Source organism: Balearica regulorum, chromosome 1 (genome assembly GCF_011004875.1).
Source record: "Balearica regulorum gibbericeps isolate bBalReg1 chromosome 1, bBalReg1.pri, whole genome shotgun sequence".
NCBI lineage: Eukaryota > Metazoa > Chordata > Aves > Gruiformes > Gruidae > Balearica > Balearica regulorum.
This window is the reverse complement of record NC_046184.1, coordinates 115196395-115214815: the sequence shown is the minus strand read 5'-3', so window position 1 is coordinate 115214815 and position 18421 is coordinate 115196395. Positions and strand designations below refer to the sequence as shown.

The 18421-nt window shown below is 42.6% G+C and overlaps 1 protein-coding gene across 15 annotated transcripts in view; it reads left to right on the top strand.

Annotated features, from left to right (window-relative positions):
• The window catches only part of TIAM1 (TIAM Rac1 associated GEF 1), a 190702-nt gene extending 172559 nt beyond the window's left edge, over positions 1-18143 (top strand). For 12 of the 15 annotated variants that reach the window (XM_075770521.1, XM_075770540.1, XM_075770496.1 and 9 more), the window contains 12 exons: positions 2172-2351; positions 2797-2865; positions 3178-3303; positions 4742-4850; positions 6969-7148; positions 7277-7395; positions 9114-9222; positions 10769-10827; positions 11768-11870; positions 12619-12706; positions 13573-13745; positions 15722-18137. In XM_075770521.1, the coding sequence (XP_075626636.1) occupies positions 2172-2351; positions 2797-2865; positions 3178-3303; positions 4742-4850; positions 6969-7148; positions 7277-7395; positions 9114-9222; positions 10769-10827; positions 11768-11870; positions 12619-12706; positions 13573-13745; positions 15722-16206 (1800 nt within the window). In that variant the 3' untranslated portion in view covers positions 16207-18137. Of the gene's footprint in view, positions 1-2171; positions 2352-2796; positions 2866-3177; positions 3304-4741; positions 4851-6968; positions 7149-7276; positions 7396-9113; positions 9223-10768; positions 10828-11767; positions 11871-12618; positions 12707-13572; positions 13746-15721 lie in introns of all 15 variants that reach the window. The other 3 variants (XM_075770566.1, XM_075770505.1, XM_075770580.1) reach the window with 2 other exon arrangements.
• The last annotated feature ends 278 nt before the right edge of the window (positions 18144-18421 follow it).

The window sequence follows — 18421 nt, the reverse complement described above, 5'->3', positions numbered from 1 at the left end:
AAGTGCGTTTGCAGGATGGTGAGCTGTCTGCGGGATATCAAGCATGAACTGCTTAAAACACTTGATTTATTTCTGGAGTTTGATTCCATACTGTGTTTTATACATCGTAACTATTTTTATTTGTACATTTGGCTCTTAAAACAAAATGCCGCTGGATATGTCTGCCTCAAATATTCTTTCACAAACTAGTCCTAACAAAGCTAAACATTTCTGACCAAAACCCTGCCTATCCGGGGTCTCTGCAGGCTCAGATTAACATACATTAATTGTTCTTTGTTGCTTTCCAGCAGAGCAGGTAACTTGGGCAGGTTTTTTTGCCTGCACTGAAGCCACTGTGGATTTGGGGCTGTTGGGATCAAGATCACGCCTATTGAAATTTAATGCAAATTTAACCTTAAAGTTTGGGTATGCTTTATACTTAAGAGTACAGCGAGTAGAGGTGTAACCTTGCTGAGAAATAAAAGGAATTACTTTGACTAATAAATCTTAACTCGGTGACATGTGCCATTACCAGAAGCTGAGTTAGTTGGAATGGTTCAACTCACTGCTTCCTCCTGCACTCAACTTAAAACATTTTTCCTTTCTTCCTCATCTGGGTTAAACCTCAGATACTGAAGGCGAATGATTTTCCTGTAACACACTGTGTCCAAGAGGCATTTTTGTATAGACAGTCAGTTACAGTTAATTTGTTGCTTACGCTTGTGTCCTGAAGAAAATTATCCTTTGCATAATAAGCATCTTTACTAATATGCCTTGCAGTGGTACACTCAGGTGAGCATTTAAAGCCTTAAGATACCTTTAAGGAAAGCAACTGTCTTAGAGTAGGAAATCCCTTATTTGTCACTAGCATGGTTAATGCCCCTCTTGGGCTTCATGGCATTGTAGGTGCACTGAGAGGGGAAAATAACTACATGTGAGTAGACTGTGCAGCTTAAAAAATGCAGAGATTTTTCAGCACTGGATCATCACGAAGGTGTGGGGTAGTACAGGCTCCGGATGAGGTTGTTGCCACCATCTGGTGGGAGTGAAGTGATCTCCCATGGGGCAGGGCTCTGTCTCCAAACTGCAAGGTGATGATGTGCTTTTTTTTTCTTGCTCTTTTTTTTTTTTTCTTTCTTCTCTCCCCCCACCCCCGTATGTTCTTTGTTTGAACAGGCTAATTTGAGGTCAGCTGTTTTAGTATGAACTGGAGGGCTATAGAGGCAGTGCTGGGAAGTCACTAAATCTGGCTTAAGATACTATGGCAGGATTAGACACAGAAGGTTAGAGAGATGTGATCAAGTGCAGCAGCTCTCTTCCCTCCCGTGCCCTCTCCAGGCCTCTGGGAGGGATGGAGACAGGGCACACCGCTGCTTTGGTAACCCTAGAAGCTTGGGGCTGTTGTCACTGACACCAGAGACTATACCTGCTCCAAACTTTTCAGTGTAAGGAAAGATGCAAGAAGATGATCTAACATGAGGAGGTGAAGAGAGGATAACTGCCTTTATATATAGACAGCTGATTAAACATTGAAGAAACCAGCTAGATGTAGCAGCTCTGAATAACCTGACTTACGGGGGAAAATTTCACCCTGCAAGGCATGTTTCCAGACACAGAACAGATACACAGTTACTTTCCTGAAGAGCTTGCATTTGAAGCCTTGAGAGGCTTTGGTTCCCCAGATGGCTCTGCTTCCCCGAAAAATAGCTTAAGCAGTTTCTGTCTCCACGTTGTCTCCTTGGCTATGTTGACACAGCTATTCACAGGACTGTGGCAAACTAGATTAGGGAACTGGCAGAGGGCTGGGGTATATGTTTTGTTTGCACAGTCATTTTTGGTTCCCGATTCTTGGTCATTTTTGTTTGTTTGTTTTTCAATCTTAAGTGCTGGACAAGCCTATTTTAATGAATGTTCATGCTTATCTGAAACCAGGAATGTTATTGAACAGCACTTCAATGAACTTGAATTGTGCAACTCTTTTTCTTTTTCTTTCCCCCCGCCCCTTATCCCTAGTCACTGAAAGATAGGATAGATAGATATATGAAGTGATGTATGCACTTCTGGACTTTGGTGCCTGTTAAAAAGCCACCAAGCTTGCAACTGCTTAACTGCAAAGGCTTCTCAGCTCCATCATTCCTACAGCGCTTACTTAAAATATTACCGCTGGTCTTTCCTCTTCCCTCTTTTTAAAGAGTACAGAGCAGGTCGCTGCTTTCTGTCGCAGTCTGCATGAAATGAACCCTTCTGATTCAAGTGCTCATCCTCAGGAATTCACAGGACCCCAGCTGGCTACTATGAGACAACTCACAGATGCAGATAAACTGCGAAAGGTTATCTGTGAACTTCTCGAGACAGAACGCACCTATGTCAAAGTAAGGGGTCTCCGTGTGTTGTTTCAGTCTACTAATATTTCTACTCCTTCTGGAAAATTCTATTAGTTTCTTCTCTAATACTTCAAATTATGTTTCATGCATGTATCTCTTAGTTAACTTACATTCAATTCTACAGTCTGTCCCTAGAATAGTAACTTACACCTCTGAAATAAGTAGGCTTTCCAAATTCTTGTGCTGTCATTTTGGAATTGCTTAGCTGGTGTGCAGAGGAACACTGCTCAGTGAGATCTGGTATTGATTTTGTAAGTAAAACTGTGTAAATGTTTCCTTTTACTACCTTAAATTCTGTGAAATCCAACTATTTTGTCTTACGCGTGAAAGGGGAAAAACTCAGAGACTAGGTAAACAGTGATCTTTGCCACCTCAATAAATATTCAGAGGCAGTTTGAGGAGCCAACATGGGAATCTTTTTCTGAATTTTTAGGACTTAAATTGTCTAATGGAGAGATACCTGAAGCCTCTACAAAAGGAAACGTTCCTCACACCCGATGAGGTATGTTAACTGTTGCTTATCTTTTTGCTAGATAACTTACACATGCCCCTCCGTTCCGCCCACCCCCTAGCTTGACTTGCTTGTCTGAGTAAGGGCTATGGAGAAATTCTGAATTCCGTTTCTTTTAAAATAGTGGACTGAGTAGAGCATAAAGGTACTGCTCAATAATGTATAGTCTGTAGGCTTTTTCCTGACATAACACTGATTATACAGTTGGACAGAGAATTACTGAAGTTCTAGAAAATGTGATTTAGCTACAAAGCAATATTTTCAACATTTTGCGCTTTTTTTTTTTTTTTCTTCTCTTATTAGCTGGATGTTCTCTTTGGGAATCTGACTGAAATGGTAGCATTCCAGGTGGAGTTCTTGAAAACTCTCGAAGATGGAGTAAGGCTGGTTCCAGACCTGGAAAAGCTTGAAAAAGTTGAGCAATTTAAGGTAATCTCATTGTTTACAATCTGAGTAGTCCTTTAACACTCTTCATCATATTTGTCTGACTGCTGTCACTATTCACGTAAAAGCCTACATCTACTTACACTCAAGATTAATTTTTTGCTAATACTGAAGCTGTTTGAAAAACATCCTGCTAAAATTGTAGCTTATGCTACATTTAGCCATATAGAGCACTAGAAATCTGTAGCACCATGTGCTCTTATGCTATTCTTGCCATTCTGCCAGATTTCTTGTCTCAGGCAGTCAGGAAAAGCTAGAAATGGAAAGTTACATAAAATCTTTGTTCTGACAAGTCTAACGTAGTAGTTCAGAAGCCCAGTAGGGCTACAGATCAGAACTGTAAATTGAATGTTTGTCTTTGTGGAATTTTACTCTTGCTTTGAGCACTCACCTTGGTAGAGGGCAGGATGTCTTGATGAATAATAATAATTCCACTGAGATTGCTCTTCAACTAACATATAGACCTGGAAGAACTACTGAAAGAATTTGTCTTTTTGCGCATGTGTGACATCAGGTGCTTGTTTAAAATAAGCATCAATCGTGAACGCTGCCCTTGCATAACTAGAACACAGCTTTTGTTTTGAAGGAAATGTGCCCTTAGTGGAGAGCACAGAGACGCTTTTTTTTAGTGGTCGAAGTCTCTGAGCTTTGAGAGAGGAGTGCGGAAGAATCCTCCTTATGGAGAGAACTCTGTCTTCTGAGTGCTGCTGTTTCCACCTCTTTCCATAAAAAGTGCATCAACTTCACTTTAAGTTCTGTCCTATGGGTATAGTCCAAAAGCAATGTGCCAGATAGGACTTAAGGGCTTTGTGGTTTCAGTTCTGCAGTTTGCTTCCCTCTGCTGACTGTAGGCAACGTGCCTATGTGTTGTTTTACATGCTGTCTTGTTCCTAAGTGGGTAGCGGAGCAAACGCTTGACCGTGGCATAGACGTCTTAGGGAAAGATTATGTTTGACCCTTAACACAATTTCATTTTCAAGAGATTGAAGAACTTGGTGTGTTTGTGCAGAGGCATAACAGTCTTGCTTGCAGCTCCTTACTATCTTGGTCCATTACAAAGTCAGATACATTCAGTCCTTTCTCTGGCCTCTGGTCATTAGATCAATAAGGTTTTAAGCATAGGCATTTAAATACAGTTCTGGAGCTGTGAACCAAGTTCCCTCTATAGTCAGTGGTGTCTCCGGATTGTCCTAACTGGAACTTGGCTAATTATGTTATCACGTAGCCTGAATCCAGATGCCAAAGCTAGGCCTGTTTCTGGCTAGATGGTGTGAAAACACTCTAAAAATGCAGTGTCCTGTCATCTAAAAGCTAAATGGAAACTTCAGGTGACCTGGCAGAAGGGAAAATAACTAACTGGCTTTCATGTGCTTTTTTTTTTTTTTTAATGTGGGTTTGTTTGTTTGGTTTTTTTAAATCCTAGAAAGTGTTGTTTTCCTTGGGTGGATCCTTTCTTTACTATGCCGACCGGTTCAAGCTGTACAGTGCCTTCTGTGCCAGCCACACGAAAGTCCCCAAAGTACTGGTGAAAGGTAAGAGCCGTGTGCTGGACAAACAGACCTGGGCATGCAGGAAGAGATGTCACAGCAACATGTTGGTTTGGGCTGGTACGGGTTGTCCTTGTGGAAGATGAGATGTGGCCACTGCACTCCATAGCACGCAGGGCAGGTTGTGGCAGAGGAATGGGGACACATGCCTGCCTGGTTGCTCTTCAGGAGCCTTCGCAGTAGGGAAGTAAGTCCGTCTGGCCTGAGAGGCTCGCAGAGAGCTCTGTGCCATGGGTGTTCTTGGACCACCATCGATGTAACGATACCCGAGTAGCTCATTATAAGAGGTTGTTAAACTCTCATGTAGTTTTTTCCCTCCACACTTAATTTATTCTCCCCGACATGTTCAGTTTCTTTTCAGTCATGTGGGGAGTGGAAAGATTTCATAAATGGGTGATGTGGCGTGTGCTAATGAATCTCTGTGTACTTTGGAATCAGGAGTGGTGATGCTTGTAATGACCTCTGGATAGAGTTTGTGCCATGAATCCTTGCTACTGGCAATCCCAGTGAAGCTCTGGCCAATGTGGTTGAACGCTGACAGCCTCTAGGAAAGGATCAGCCTGCAAGACTGTTTTATGGAAGCTCTCTAAATATTTTAGCTTCACTGTCCTCTCTCCCCTCTCTTTTTCCTCTCACCTTCATTCCAATTTGCCTGAGAAGTTTCCAAGTATGAATTCCTAGCAGAGCTTGGCTTGCTGAGATGGAGATAAATGAACTGTGGTCTGGCTTATAAACGCCCATGGGCCTCCTTGCCTTGCAGTGATGTTTTTTCCCTTGTGAAAGTGTTAATCTCTTAGAGTTAGCAGTGCTTCATGCAATTAATTTTTGGCCAATACATTAAATAAACAAATGGTTCCAGTTGTAGGAGCAGTGCCATTAAGGGAGGAGCTCTTATCTTTAAAAGAACATCTGAATGCCTGACAACCAAAAGTTTTGGGGTTTTTTTGTTTCTTGGTTGGTTTGGGTTTTGTGTTTGTTTTTTCTTTCTGTGCACATTTTTTTTTTTTTCAATTTCTACTTGTACACTCTTATTTGTCATGCTGCAAAGAATACTTGGCAGCTCTGTGGAATACTTGAATAAATGACTTGATGCTAGTCACATCCATGCTTTCTTTTGACATCATTTTGTTACACCTTAATGTTAAGGCAGATCTGGTTGCTTTGTTTTGCTTGTCATTGCTGACCGTATTTATAAGTGAGAAAATGTTGTGCTTGAATTATGGCACAAACACAACTTAAAATTTTATTCCAGTGATAAATCTCTTAAAAAGCCTGGGAGTGTATTTCAAGTGCAATTTGGTGTCCTCAGCCGAGGCGCAGGTGGCTCTTGGGTTTGAAACTGAAGTTGCTTTATTGAAGTCAGGTGACTGTGAAAAAAAACCACCCAACCTCAGCAGGGGATGTGGCTCTAATAAAAGCAATTGTATGGAATCGTTCCTGCACTGAATAATTTACATGTCTAAAAATGCTACATTGTCCATATTCCCTCCCTGTACAAATTTATGTTCTGGTAGAGGGAGCAACAGAGAAAATGGTATTTTTATAAATTCAGTAGCAGTCAGGTAGAAAAGACAGCAATCAAGTGTCCAGTCTGCATGTGCTCCCCAAATGGTGTACTATCATAAGAAGTTCACTGCTTCCTGCCTCCTTACTAGCTCTTGATTTTTGTTGTTGTACTGCATTTTAAGGTTTAATGAGGTAACGATAACCAGACTCACCAATTTTATAGGTATACCTGTCACGAAGTAGTGACTTCTTACAAATATCTGATTTGAGCCTTTTCTTAAAGGAAGCAGATGATTAAAACAATTTACGCTGCTCTAAAGTAGTTGCAAAGCCAGAAATACTGTGGATAGTGAAATTAAAAACTGCGTGTATGGTAGGTGGGTGCCTGTTGTTAAATCATAAATAGCGTATCAGTGGCAAAGTGTCAGTAACTCAAAACTTGAAGTGCTTGAATCTAATACTGTGGACCTGATTGATAAGTCTGCACTTCCTTGCAAAATGTCTCTGGATAAATGAATTTAAAGCTGGAAAAGTCACTTTATCAGAGCAGCTGTTATGATTTTCAATTTATCCAACTGCTTCATTTTAATCTTCCAGCCAAGACAGACACAGCTTTCAAGGCATTTCTGGATGCTCAGAATCCCCGACGGCAGCACTCCTCCACGTTGGAGTCTTACCTCATCAAACCCATCCAGCGGATACTGAAATACCCTCTCCTGCTGAAGGAGCTCTTTGCTCTGACTGACGTAGACAGTGAAGAACATTATCACCTTGATGGTAAGGAGCTAACCTACATCACTCTTCCCTGTTTAACCTCTGATCTGGAACCCTCCTCCTCCTCCTTCCTCCCAGAGGCTTAAAAATACCTTTTGACTCTTCCCTTAATCTCTCTGTCTTTCTTCTAGTGGCCATAAAAACAATGAACAAAGTTGCCAGCCACATCAACGAAATGCAGAAAATCCATGAAGAATATGGGGCAGTGTTTGACCAACTCATAGCAGAACAAACAGGGGAGAAAAAAGAGGTAACAGATGATCAAATTTAAGAGAAAAAGGCTGTTATTTTGGTGCCTGTAGCATGAATGTTAAATTGTATCAAATATTTACCTTTCATGCTGTATCATTTAAGTGGATTCTGGTGCAAACAGACAAATCCCAATCCAATTCAAAAACTGCTTTTCCATGTATGGTTCAGTGAGTGGGACCAGTGTAAAGTAGTAGTGGGTTAATTCACCTTTAGTGTTGTGCTTGGGTCAAAATCACATCCCAGCCTGCAGATGTTGATGTCCATGTCTTGGCTCTCCTCGTTCCACATAAATAATCTCACCCCACCAGTCTGAGTGGACTGGCGTGCTGAGGCAAGCCTGTACTTAGCTCTTTCATCACTTTAAAGAGATCAAAGTGTGAGGTGTGGTGTGGGAGAAACTGCTGTTTCTCTTTTAGAAAATGTGTTAGTGGGCTTGATACGTGAGAAAGCCTTGGGCTTAGGTCTAGATATCTCATATGGCGCCTATGCAAACACGTGAAGATCCAGTGTGGCTCAGTCCTGGCTGACCATCTCAGAAACACGTGGAAGGTGTCTTTAAGTTTCAGACCTGAGACACGGACTCTCCATTTCCTGATAAAATGCGGGTCTGCAGTCCAGCGGTGCAGCGAAGGAGAGTGGTGGGCAGTAATGGCAGAACGGAGTAAGGTTGAGGGGGACTCGAGGAAGAGGTAGAGACACACTAAAGGACTGATGCAAGCAGTGATGTTGGTGAAGGATGGAGAGACCATATGAAGTAATGGGGTTTTGCTGACAGTCAGGATGAAGGACAAACATAGAGGCATTGGGCTACAAGGCAAAGGAGTTCTGGGATTGAGAAGTGTTGAGGAAGCTTTGTGTGTGAGAGCTGGATAGCAGCAGTGGGGAGGGAGGATTGGTAGAGGGCAGAGACTTGGGCTCATGCTGGCAAGCGGCAGTGGAGAGAGCATGTCAGGACATCTGTTGGGAGAGCAATCATGGTTTGGTGTTAATCTGGGAGAGAGTGAACACATGCCTTAATGTTGCTTTTGTTACTGGGGAGACTTCAGGCTGTTGTGCTGATGGTATCCATGGTGTCCTTTGGCAAAAGTGAGACTTCATTGAGAGGAGGGTGAAGGAATGGGTTAACATGGTCCCTAGACTGGGGATAGCCCTCGATTTGTCACTCTGGGAGATCATAAGTCAAAGTGCTTCCAGTTGCTGCAATCTTAGTAGGCATCTCCCAACAATTGTTACGAACTCCTTTATTAGTCCATTTCCAGCAATGCGGTTTCCACAGATGAGCCTGTGGAAGTGCTTTGACTGTTTCACATAATGCGGTCTCTAAACTTTACCCCAAGCTGTGTGTGTGTGATGGGGGCTGTGCTTAAATGTTCAAGTGAAATAGAAAGAAACAAAGGAGAAAAAAAATGCAAGGAAAACATCTGGGGTTTGCCCTGACTTCACACCGAATTACGAGTGCCAGACTCTTGAGTTTGGCTTCTCCTAATTTATGCTTACCAATTAAGGATTTACATGCATCTATTGCTAACTGCCACAGTCTGTTTGCACGTGCCTACAGTCATCTGATTAAATATTCCAAAAGTTTGCTTGTGGGGTGGTTTTTTTTTTGTTTGTTTAGGAATAAACTTCAAGCAAGTTTTCTTGAACTGAAAATTCAAGTAAGTGTTCTTGAACTGATTGCATATTGTGCCTTTGTGCATGTGTTTGTGTTGGCAGGTTGCAGACCTTTCGATGGGGGACTTGCTCTTGCATAATACAGTGATATGGCTGAATCCTCCTGCTTCACTGGGGAAATGGAAGAAAGAACCTGAGCTGGCAGCATTTGGTTTGTATCCTAGTAATTTTATTTCAGATGCCTAAAAGACTGTCAGCTGTGTCTTAGGAGATATTTGTTGAAGGTAGTTGAGCATTGCCTTCTGCTAGGTTGACTGGAATTAAAACCATATTTGCGTCTGCTGCAATAGTCAAATTCTGTTCTGCATTGATCTAAAACTGATGAAGAATTTGAAGATGACTGCTGTAATAGTGTAAGAGTTTCTTAAACCCATGTCTAAGGCTATGAATTGAGAGCTATATAGAAAGGTATTAGTCTCTGAAAAGATAGTTTGGTAGTCTGATCGATGCCAAGTAACTCTACTTCACATCCTGGAGAACAGGTTGGGGGCTTGCAGAGGCTTTGCCTTTTTTTCTCTGTGCCTTTTGCCAGAAAGGATTCATATATCTAAGCTTTTAAAAGTGCTCAAAAGCTAAGCCAGGACTCCCAGTGACTTGCTTTGGAGAGGTCTGTCTCCCTCCCAGTAGTCTATCTTGGATGGCCAAGCTAGAAATTGAAACTGCTGTTGGCATAGATCTCAAGGCCTTTCCACTGCATTGAAGTATGGTCCCTTGGAAAGGTACTTGATAGCTTATATTGGCTAAATCACTTCGCTCTTACTTTCAGAATTATATCAAGTAGTGCAGACTCTGCTAAGTTTACTTTATTTGTTCCTAAATTTCTTTAAACACAATTTCTTGTGGTTTCCAGAAAGTGATGCTGATAGGAAGCCGGTGGTTTTTACTTTTGTTTTTGTTTTGTACCAAACAAACAACAAATGACGTCTCTTCCAGCTTTGCACTGGAAGAGCATATAAAAATTGACTGCTTTCCTGCAAGCTGGGAAAGCACCTGGTCATACCCTGAAGCTGAGTGGCCTCATGAAAGCTGCTAGGAATGTGCAGCAACTCAATTACTCCAAAAAATCTTCAAAGTGGTTTCATAAAATGCCCAAAATCAAATGTCCATGCAGTTCAATCTGAAAACAAAGGGTGCTCTTGAGACCTGAAGAAAGAGATCACAAGGAAAACTTGAGTCTTGAAAGACAAATTCCAGCTCCATGTGGATTTTACGTGGGAAGAGAGGAATGGGCTTACACCTCTGCCTGCCAGTGGTGCTCACTTTTTAATTCAGTACAGACCACTGTCCCACCTGGGAGGGTGGTTCAAATTCTGTCCAAGCACAGTCTCATCTGCTGACTGGCTGCGTGTGGCTGGATGCTGCTCATTTGTCTGAGGTGAACTTAGCCAGAGGGATTAAAGTTTTCTAATTTTTTATATAGAACTGTTGCTGTTGAATAGTTGTTCCTATAACTGGTGACTTAAACTCTTAAGTTACTTTGAAGTAACCTGGTTTTGTGTGGTAAAAGCTGTTGGGCTTCATTTTTATTTTTTTTTGGAAGAATATGCAAGAGGGCTGGTAGGTTTACTCCTGCCTTCCCTCCCTGACTTGGGTGAGGGCTGCCTGAGGAGTTGGAGGATCTGTGTGCTTGGGCATAGAGGAGATCCATTCCCAACCTTACTGACTGCATGGCTTTTGTTTCCAACTTTCTCCTCTAGTGTTCAAAACTGCTGTAGTCCTTGTATACAAGGATGGTTCCAAACAGAAGAAGAAACTTGTAAGTTGCATGGACTATTTTGGTGATGCTGCATGCATTTGTGTTGCTGCGATCAAGATTTGCTTCCCATAAAGCTGTAGTGCTAGATTGTGCTTTTGCACATGTGATCCTTGTTCTCTGCCACACGAGTGAGGTTTTGAGTAATGCTGTGTCTTGCTGTTCAGCCTGAGCGCAGCAGTCATTTAGTTTAGCCTTTGCTCTCTGCTGGACTAGTCGTTCATGTTGCCCGACACATCCATTCCATGCCGTGGAGCGGGCTTTCATGAAACAAGGTATCACCTTGAACATCTCACTTGTGACTCTTTGGTCAGTGTATATGAATCAAATGTGAGAGCTGATGTCTGTCAACTTTTAGTGAAACACAATGCCCTTGTTTCAGTTCTGTTGCATGCCACTGAGCAAGTGCTGGCTGCTCTCAGCAGTATACAGTATGTATCGAAGGATCCTACTGGAGTGTGGGATTAAAAGTTAAAGCTAAGCTTGACAGTAAACGTATTCCTTGCTATAATAGGGAACACATTTTGTAGTATTACAGAAAACTCTTTTGATTCCCATGTATGGTGTAAACCGAAGTGTGATTTGAAAGGCTTGTATGGTTAAAGTCAACTGGCCACAAGATAACTTTAGAGTAACTAAAGCAAAGCTAATGCATGTTCGTGAGTGTATGTGCACTTGGAGGAGAGAATGCAGGGCTGGTCTCGAATGGCTTTTGAAGGCATTGATAACAGTAGATTGGCCTAATGGTTGCTTTTGTCTAGATCTTAGCAAGATCTTCATAGATAGGCACTTCAGTGATGCTGGTTACTAGGAGATTGTAGTGAGAAAATAAGAATTGCAACAAGTCTTCAGCTGGACGTTCTCAGTGCAAAGCACAGGACACTTGTGTGTCTGACTATCCCAAGGTGTCTCATTTCCTAACGGTATTTTGAAATTCTTCCAGGGAGGATCACATAGAGCTTCAATTTATGAAGACTGGGATCCATTCCGCTTTCGCCACATGATACCTTTAGAAGCACTGCAGGTTCGAGCATTGGCAAGTGCAGGTAATGTTCCTGCTGCATGAATTTGGTAGGGTTCTTAATGTTTGATCTGAGGGTGTTCACTGACCAATGTTTGTCCTTAGTATACGTGTACAGAGTTTCTGGGGCCTGAAAAAGGCCCACAACCTCAACATCCATAATAGCCCTGGAGGGAGATGGATTAAATGAGCAGAAGCTCCAGTTGTGTATGTCCAGCTTGTCAATACTTTTCTGAAGCCAGGCAGGGTTCTGGAAAAACAGGGCAAAGTTGTGGCCGACTCTGGTTCACTCCATTCCACTTCTGGAAGTCTCCAGAAGGCAATCTTGCAGCTGTGAGACGACAGCTTGTGGTTGTGGTTGTCACCTTCATGTGAAGCTTATAGTATTAAAAATTTCAAAATTTTAAACAATTTTCTCCCTCTCTAATGCATAAGTGAAAGTGCAAAGAACATAGGAAGTAGCTGTAAAACGCGACAATGCTGTATGGAATACCTGAAAAGCTGGGTTGGTTTGGGCTTTTTTCCCCACATTTTTACGGGACTAAGGGAGTGCATATAAAATACTACTAGATTTTGGCGAGTTTAAGAGTCTGTTATTTCATTAGTCACTTGCCCACTGCTGCCTTCCAGCTATGAGTTAATATTATTTGTAGTGTATTATCTGTTTTCCTGGATGGTCTTAAACCATTTCTTCAGGATTATTGAACAAATGCTCTAATTGAGGTTAAATATGAGAAACTGTTATTTGAAGTTCTGCTTGCTTTTCATTTTAGATGCAGAGACTAATTCTGTATGTGAGATTGTCCATGTTAAATCTGAGTCTGAAGGCAGACCAGAAAGAACATTTCACCTTTGCTGTAGGTAAGCACATTTCCGTATTTCCAATGGCAGCTGCATCTCTGGATCCCAGCTTGCCTATGTCTTTCCTTTAACACAATCTGGGAACAGCCCGTGGGGGAAGTGGAGAGAGAGTGTTAAAACCTTACTTCTGGCAGGCAATGTTTTGTAAAATGTATTAAAATAAAGGCATATATTTGATCAGCCTTGCCCCTTTATGGGAATTATTACAATTTTCCTCTCACAAACTTACATCCAGTTAAACTCCAGCACTGGATTTTTATACCAGGTAGCTGCTAGTGTGTCGTGTTCAGCTGATACCTTTCATGCCACCAAGTTCCAACTTCTGCTCCTAGGGCATTGCCCTTTCCTTAACAAACTTTGTCCATCTTTGTTGTGGTGGTTGCCCTGGCATGTTTTAGAGTTCAAATAAGAACTTGGCGCGCAAGTTCACCTGGGTCCAGCACAGCTGTTACCAAGCCAATTCCTACTACTAGGTAGTAGGGAGTTGCAGGACTTCTGCATGGTGTGTGTTTACAGGAGACAAACTGAGATTTAATTAGCCACCATAGGTCAGCTTGATGCGTATCGGACAAAGCCAAGTGCGTGGTTGGTACTGGAGGAAAAGGAAGCCTCAAGAGGGGTGAACGGCTACGTGTTTTGTTAATGAGCAGCGTATTTGTTTCCTTGGATGTCCATTGCAATGACTGTAGGTTTAGCTTTGCTTTGAAAACACTGTATTAAATTGAGTCTTCTCTGGGGGAAGTGCGTGCCAGTCGGTTTGCACTGTCTTAAATTACAGAACTGGTCATTATTTATCTCATTTACAGAGAGCTTTTAGCAGTTCCCAAGAGATAACACTGCCTTTTGTATTCTTGCCTGTTTTTCAGTTCACCAGAACACAGGAAGGACTTTCTGAAGGCAGTGCACTCGATTCTGCGGGACAAACACAGAAGGCAGCTTCTTAAAACCGAAAGTTTGCCCTCATCCCAGCAATATGTTCCTTTTGGTGGAAAAAGATTGTGTGCTCTAAAGGGTGCAAGGCCAGCCATGAACAGGGCAGGTACTGTAGGGCTACAGACTTTCAAGATCCCAGTAACCCCAGCACCGTTGTAGGACATGTGGTGGTGTCTGTTCCTTGTAGATTAGCATTCTGTCCTGTGTATGTAAAAACTGCTGGTTTTCCATGCTTCACTTCTTTGAGAGCCTTAAATTGCCTCTATTTACCTTGCTTTGCACTCAAGGCTCAGCTTCAGAGCGGTCCTTCCGGCATGGAAGGAAGAAATGGGATTCCTGTCAATACCGATTGGCTGTGCACTTTAATCTGGAAATGGGTTTCAGCTGAACAAAGCAGAAGCCCACTGCATATTTCTTAAAAGCATGTACAGAATTTTGAGCTAACCCTAGCACTTTGAAACTAAAATGCACAAGAAAAATCGGCTCCCCCGAGAGAGTGGCTTGGTTTGAAGAGATAGCTTTGTATGTCCTCCATTTTAGCCTTTTCAGCTCTATTGCTAAAGGGCACATGCTTCTACTTCTCACATTTTGAAGAGGCATGCACTTGATACTATTATTTTTGTAATGGCCTGTCCTAAACCATGGATTTTCCTTTTCAGTTGACTTCAGCCAAAAGCAATGAGAAAATCCCAGGGAAAAGCAGGTTTTCATTTTCAGAACACTAGATGATGGAGGGAAGAAACATTTGCTTCCAACTGAAAAGTACATGGCACTGCTGCATGTTTTGTTCTGGTCTGTTGTTTTGGTGTTTGTTTTTTTCTTTTTCTGCTCATTAGATCCAGCAATGTAGACAACCAGGCTTTCTGTTCCTCTTCTGTAATGGGCAGGCCAGACCAGTAACATTCGCAGCATGGCTTCTCACTCGGGCTGTTGCTAGCCATCTGCCTCAGAGACGCTTAAAATCGTAAGGAAGAAGAGTCAAAGGAGGGCCAAGATGCAACCGTTTTACCACAGTGCTTGTTCAATTGGCCTGTGGAGCTAATCTGCTGTAGATGTCAAACCTTCTCTCAGTTTGGCTCGTTGGTGCATTTGCATGATGAATTCTGCAGAGATTAAAATCTCCTCTTAGAGTCCAGACCTCTCACTACAGTTAAAATTTGCAACTGCTGAGCTGTTGTACTTAATGCATGTTTTGAAGCTCAGGGATATTAAAATCTAATCCCCACCCGCAAGCTGCTAGAGTTTAATAAATACATAGTGAAAGTGCTAAGGTGCTGTTTAGTGGAGAGGGACAAACTATAACCTCGGAGTTCACCTGCTTGCGACGGAGCTACGTGTGTGTACACGTAAAGCGCCGGAATGCCTGCAGGTCCTTCGGCTGCAGGATTCGCCCCCTGCTTTGCCTCACAAGCCTCTTACGAAGATGTTCCAGCACGGAAGATGTGAATTTGCTAATTGGGCCAGTTGCAAAAGCTAGTAGACCAGCTGATGCTGAGTAAGGAACTTCTGAAAGTTTTTCTGGTTTCAGGGTTTTCTTTGTCCACCCCCCAGTAGGGAGGGAGAAGGGAAGGGAGTAGGAGAGCCTAGACCAGGGAACTTACTTCCCAATAAATAACGCAACAATTGCAGCATCTTCAGCACTGAGGTAGCTACTTGGAAACCTATAGTGTTGCTCTTACCCCAGACAAAGCGATTTCCCGTACCGAGGCACAAGGCTAGTTGGTTTTTGCAGTGTGCTGACAGCGGGGCACTGCGTGTGAGAAGCTGAGCTGGACAGATGCACTTTGTGCTGGCTGGCTGCCTGCCTACCGCTTAGGAGGAACAGTAATTGTGGGCCATTATCCCAACTGTGGATCTGAGTAGCAGAAACTCCTTTTTCAGCTGGAGAGAGACCTGTGCTGCGGAGCTGAGTGAAATGTGACTTGCCCGCAGGGAGGATGCTGAATGACTAGGTCATTTTTGGGAGTCTACCCGCTTTGTGCCTAGCGGTGTTAAATAAAGGGCCCCTGGAAGACTAACTTTTTAAAGAGAGTTGTACTGTGTGTAAAAAGCCTGTGGGGTTTTATCTTTGTGTGTGCGCAGTGTCAGCCCCAAGCAAGTCTCTTGGGAGGAGGAGGCGGCGGCTGGCCCGAAACAGGTTTACCATTGACTCAGATGCCGTCTACACGAGCAGCCCCGAAAAAGAGCCCCAGCAGCCCACGCACAGTGGGGACACTGACCGCTGGGTAGAGGAACAGTTTGACCTTGCTCAGTATGAGGAGCAGGAGGACATCAAGGAAACAGACATCCTCAGCGATGACGATGAGTACTGCGAGGCCATGAGAGGCGCCGTGGCTGACCGAGACCTTCGGGAGCGGCTGCAGGCGGCCTCCATCACGAGCAGCCAGCCGTGCCGGGGAGACCGCCCACGCCCGGCCATGGACACGCATGCCTCCAGGATGACCCAGCTGAAGAAGCAGGCGGCCTTGTCCGGCATCAACGGCGACGTGGAGGGCCACGGCGAGGAGGTCATCTGGGTTAGGCGTGAAGACTTTGTCCCCAGCAGGAAACTGAACACGGAGCTCTAAACCGGTCCCTTTCCCCGCCTGGTTGCGTAGGTCTCCCCGTCCCGACCTCCATCCCTCCCTCCCACCCCCGCACACCGCGGAGAGCTGATCCCGATAGATTGCACACTTGCACACACCATTTCGGCAGCTGAATTGGTCCGAAGCCATGCGGCCACACTTTAGGCAACTGTAAAACGCTCAAAACCTGGAACGGAATAAGCTTAAGGTCCCGTCTTACGTTACCAAGGGCTTTCACACTATTTTATTTATTCTAAAATAATCAGGGGCTGACATTAAGTATGAGGAGAAAATCATCACTGGAAAACAAATTACTCTGGATGTCTTAACCTACGTGCAGCAAACTAGCTTAAACAATAGCACAACGAACAGAGGGTTTTATAGCCGTAAAACGTCAGTCGTAGGTTTGTCTCCTTAATGAGGAAACCGCCTTTTTAACATGTACAGTTGCAGTATCCTTATTACTTTTCCCTCTTTAAATGTAAGAGAATATACATGTCTTTTAGGAATGTGTGAGGAAAGGTTTGGGATTTATGTTGTGTTAAGTCCTCTTGGTCTGTGGCTGGTCTAATTTAATGTCAATGTTGGAAGCTCTAGTTTTACATAATATTATAAAGATGCCAAACTCTCTTAAAAGAGATCCAAATTTAACACTTGAAGAAATATTTTTTGTATTTTACCTGAGACGCAGGGGCACAAAGGGATAAGAGTTTTACAGCGTTAGCATTGCTCCATGTCTAGGATACGAGGCTAGCTTTTTGCAGAGGGTTAGGAATGGTGGTTTTATATTAAAATATGAACTGGAAACTCTTATTTAGGTATAACTTTCTTCAGGAAAAGGATTATTGTATATGTTTGAGACTGGAGTTTAGTTAGATATTAAAAAAAAATAAAAAATAAAGTGACATGACTGAATTGCAGTGGACCAAACTGATCCACGGTGTAACCTCGCTGGAGCCAGTGTAGCAACGTCACAGATCTGTTTGGTCCACTCTCTGTGGCAGAGTTCAGGCTTAGGGGACAGGGAATTCATGGCCAAAAAACTGACCTCATCCACTCTCCTACTGTGGGTGAAACTAGTGTATTTTAATTCCTTTATAAAAGCTTTTCCATTGCAATAGAGTATGAACAAGTTCAACACAAGCAAACCTCTTTAACATTTTAAATCTTTTATTTAAACATCTAAAACAGGGTAAAATGTGACTAAAATCTTGTGGTTTTTAAGTAGACTTCCAAATATGAAACACAAAATAGCACTTTTTTTTTTTTAAGATTTATATAGCTTTTCCATTTCAGTTTCACCTATAGTAAAAAAAGGAAGATTATATGAAAAAAATTTTTTTTTTTTGGTATCTATTGATGTTTGATACATTAGTAGGTACTTTGAAAACCTGAAATTTTATAATAGCTTTAGGATTATATTTTATAAAATCCACTCTGACTATATTTTAAAACATAACAAGAGTTACTCCCCCCAAAAATCCATCACTGTCTTTGTGTCTCAGCTAGCATTCTCCCCTTGCCTTGCCCCCCCCTTTCTCGTTTCTGGTGCACAATACTTGATCTTATGAAAGCTTTCTCTATTAACTTTTTGCTATCTTCTGATTTCTTTTCGTAAAAGCTTTAGAAAGGTTTCTATACCCTTTGTATTATCACATCATTGTTTATATCATCTACCCGTCAGTTGTGTCCCGGTGTATTAGAGAAGCGGAGGTTTTAGCTGTCCTATGCTGTACCCAGCGGAATACAGTCAGCGCTGAAATACTGGAAGGCTGGTACTGGGAAGGTACCGTTGTTCTTGTACATAATGTCATGACATGTCTATGTCAAAGGTTCTTATATATTTCTTTTATAAGCTGAAAGAAGGTCTATTTTTATGTTTTTAGTTCTATGAATGGAACGTTGTAAATGCCTGTCAGAAATAAAATACTGGAAAAAAATACAAGAGAGTGGTATATGTACACGTGTGCTCCAAGATGGTTGCCTCTCTCAGGAGAAGCAAGTGAGGAAGCAAATCCTACAGTAGATGAAGTTGCTGGGATCGCTCTCCTGGCTTTAATAACCTGTAGGGAGTCTCCTTAATAGTAAGGTTTCCACCCTGAGCCGTATGTGCCCTGTATTGTGTGTAGATATCCCCTTAGAATGGGTTCAGCCTGTCTTGGCTCTGCTTTTTGGTGGGCTCTGAGCTCTGGCGTAAATAACGGTCCCACATGAAAGG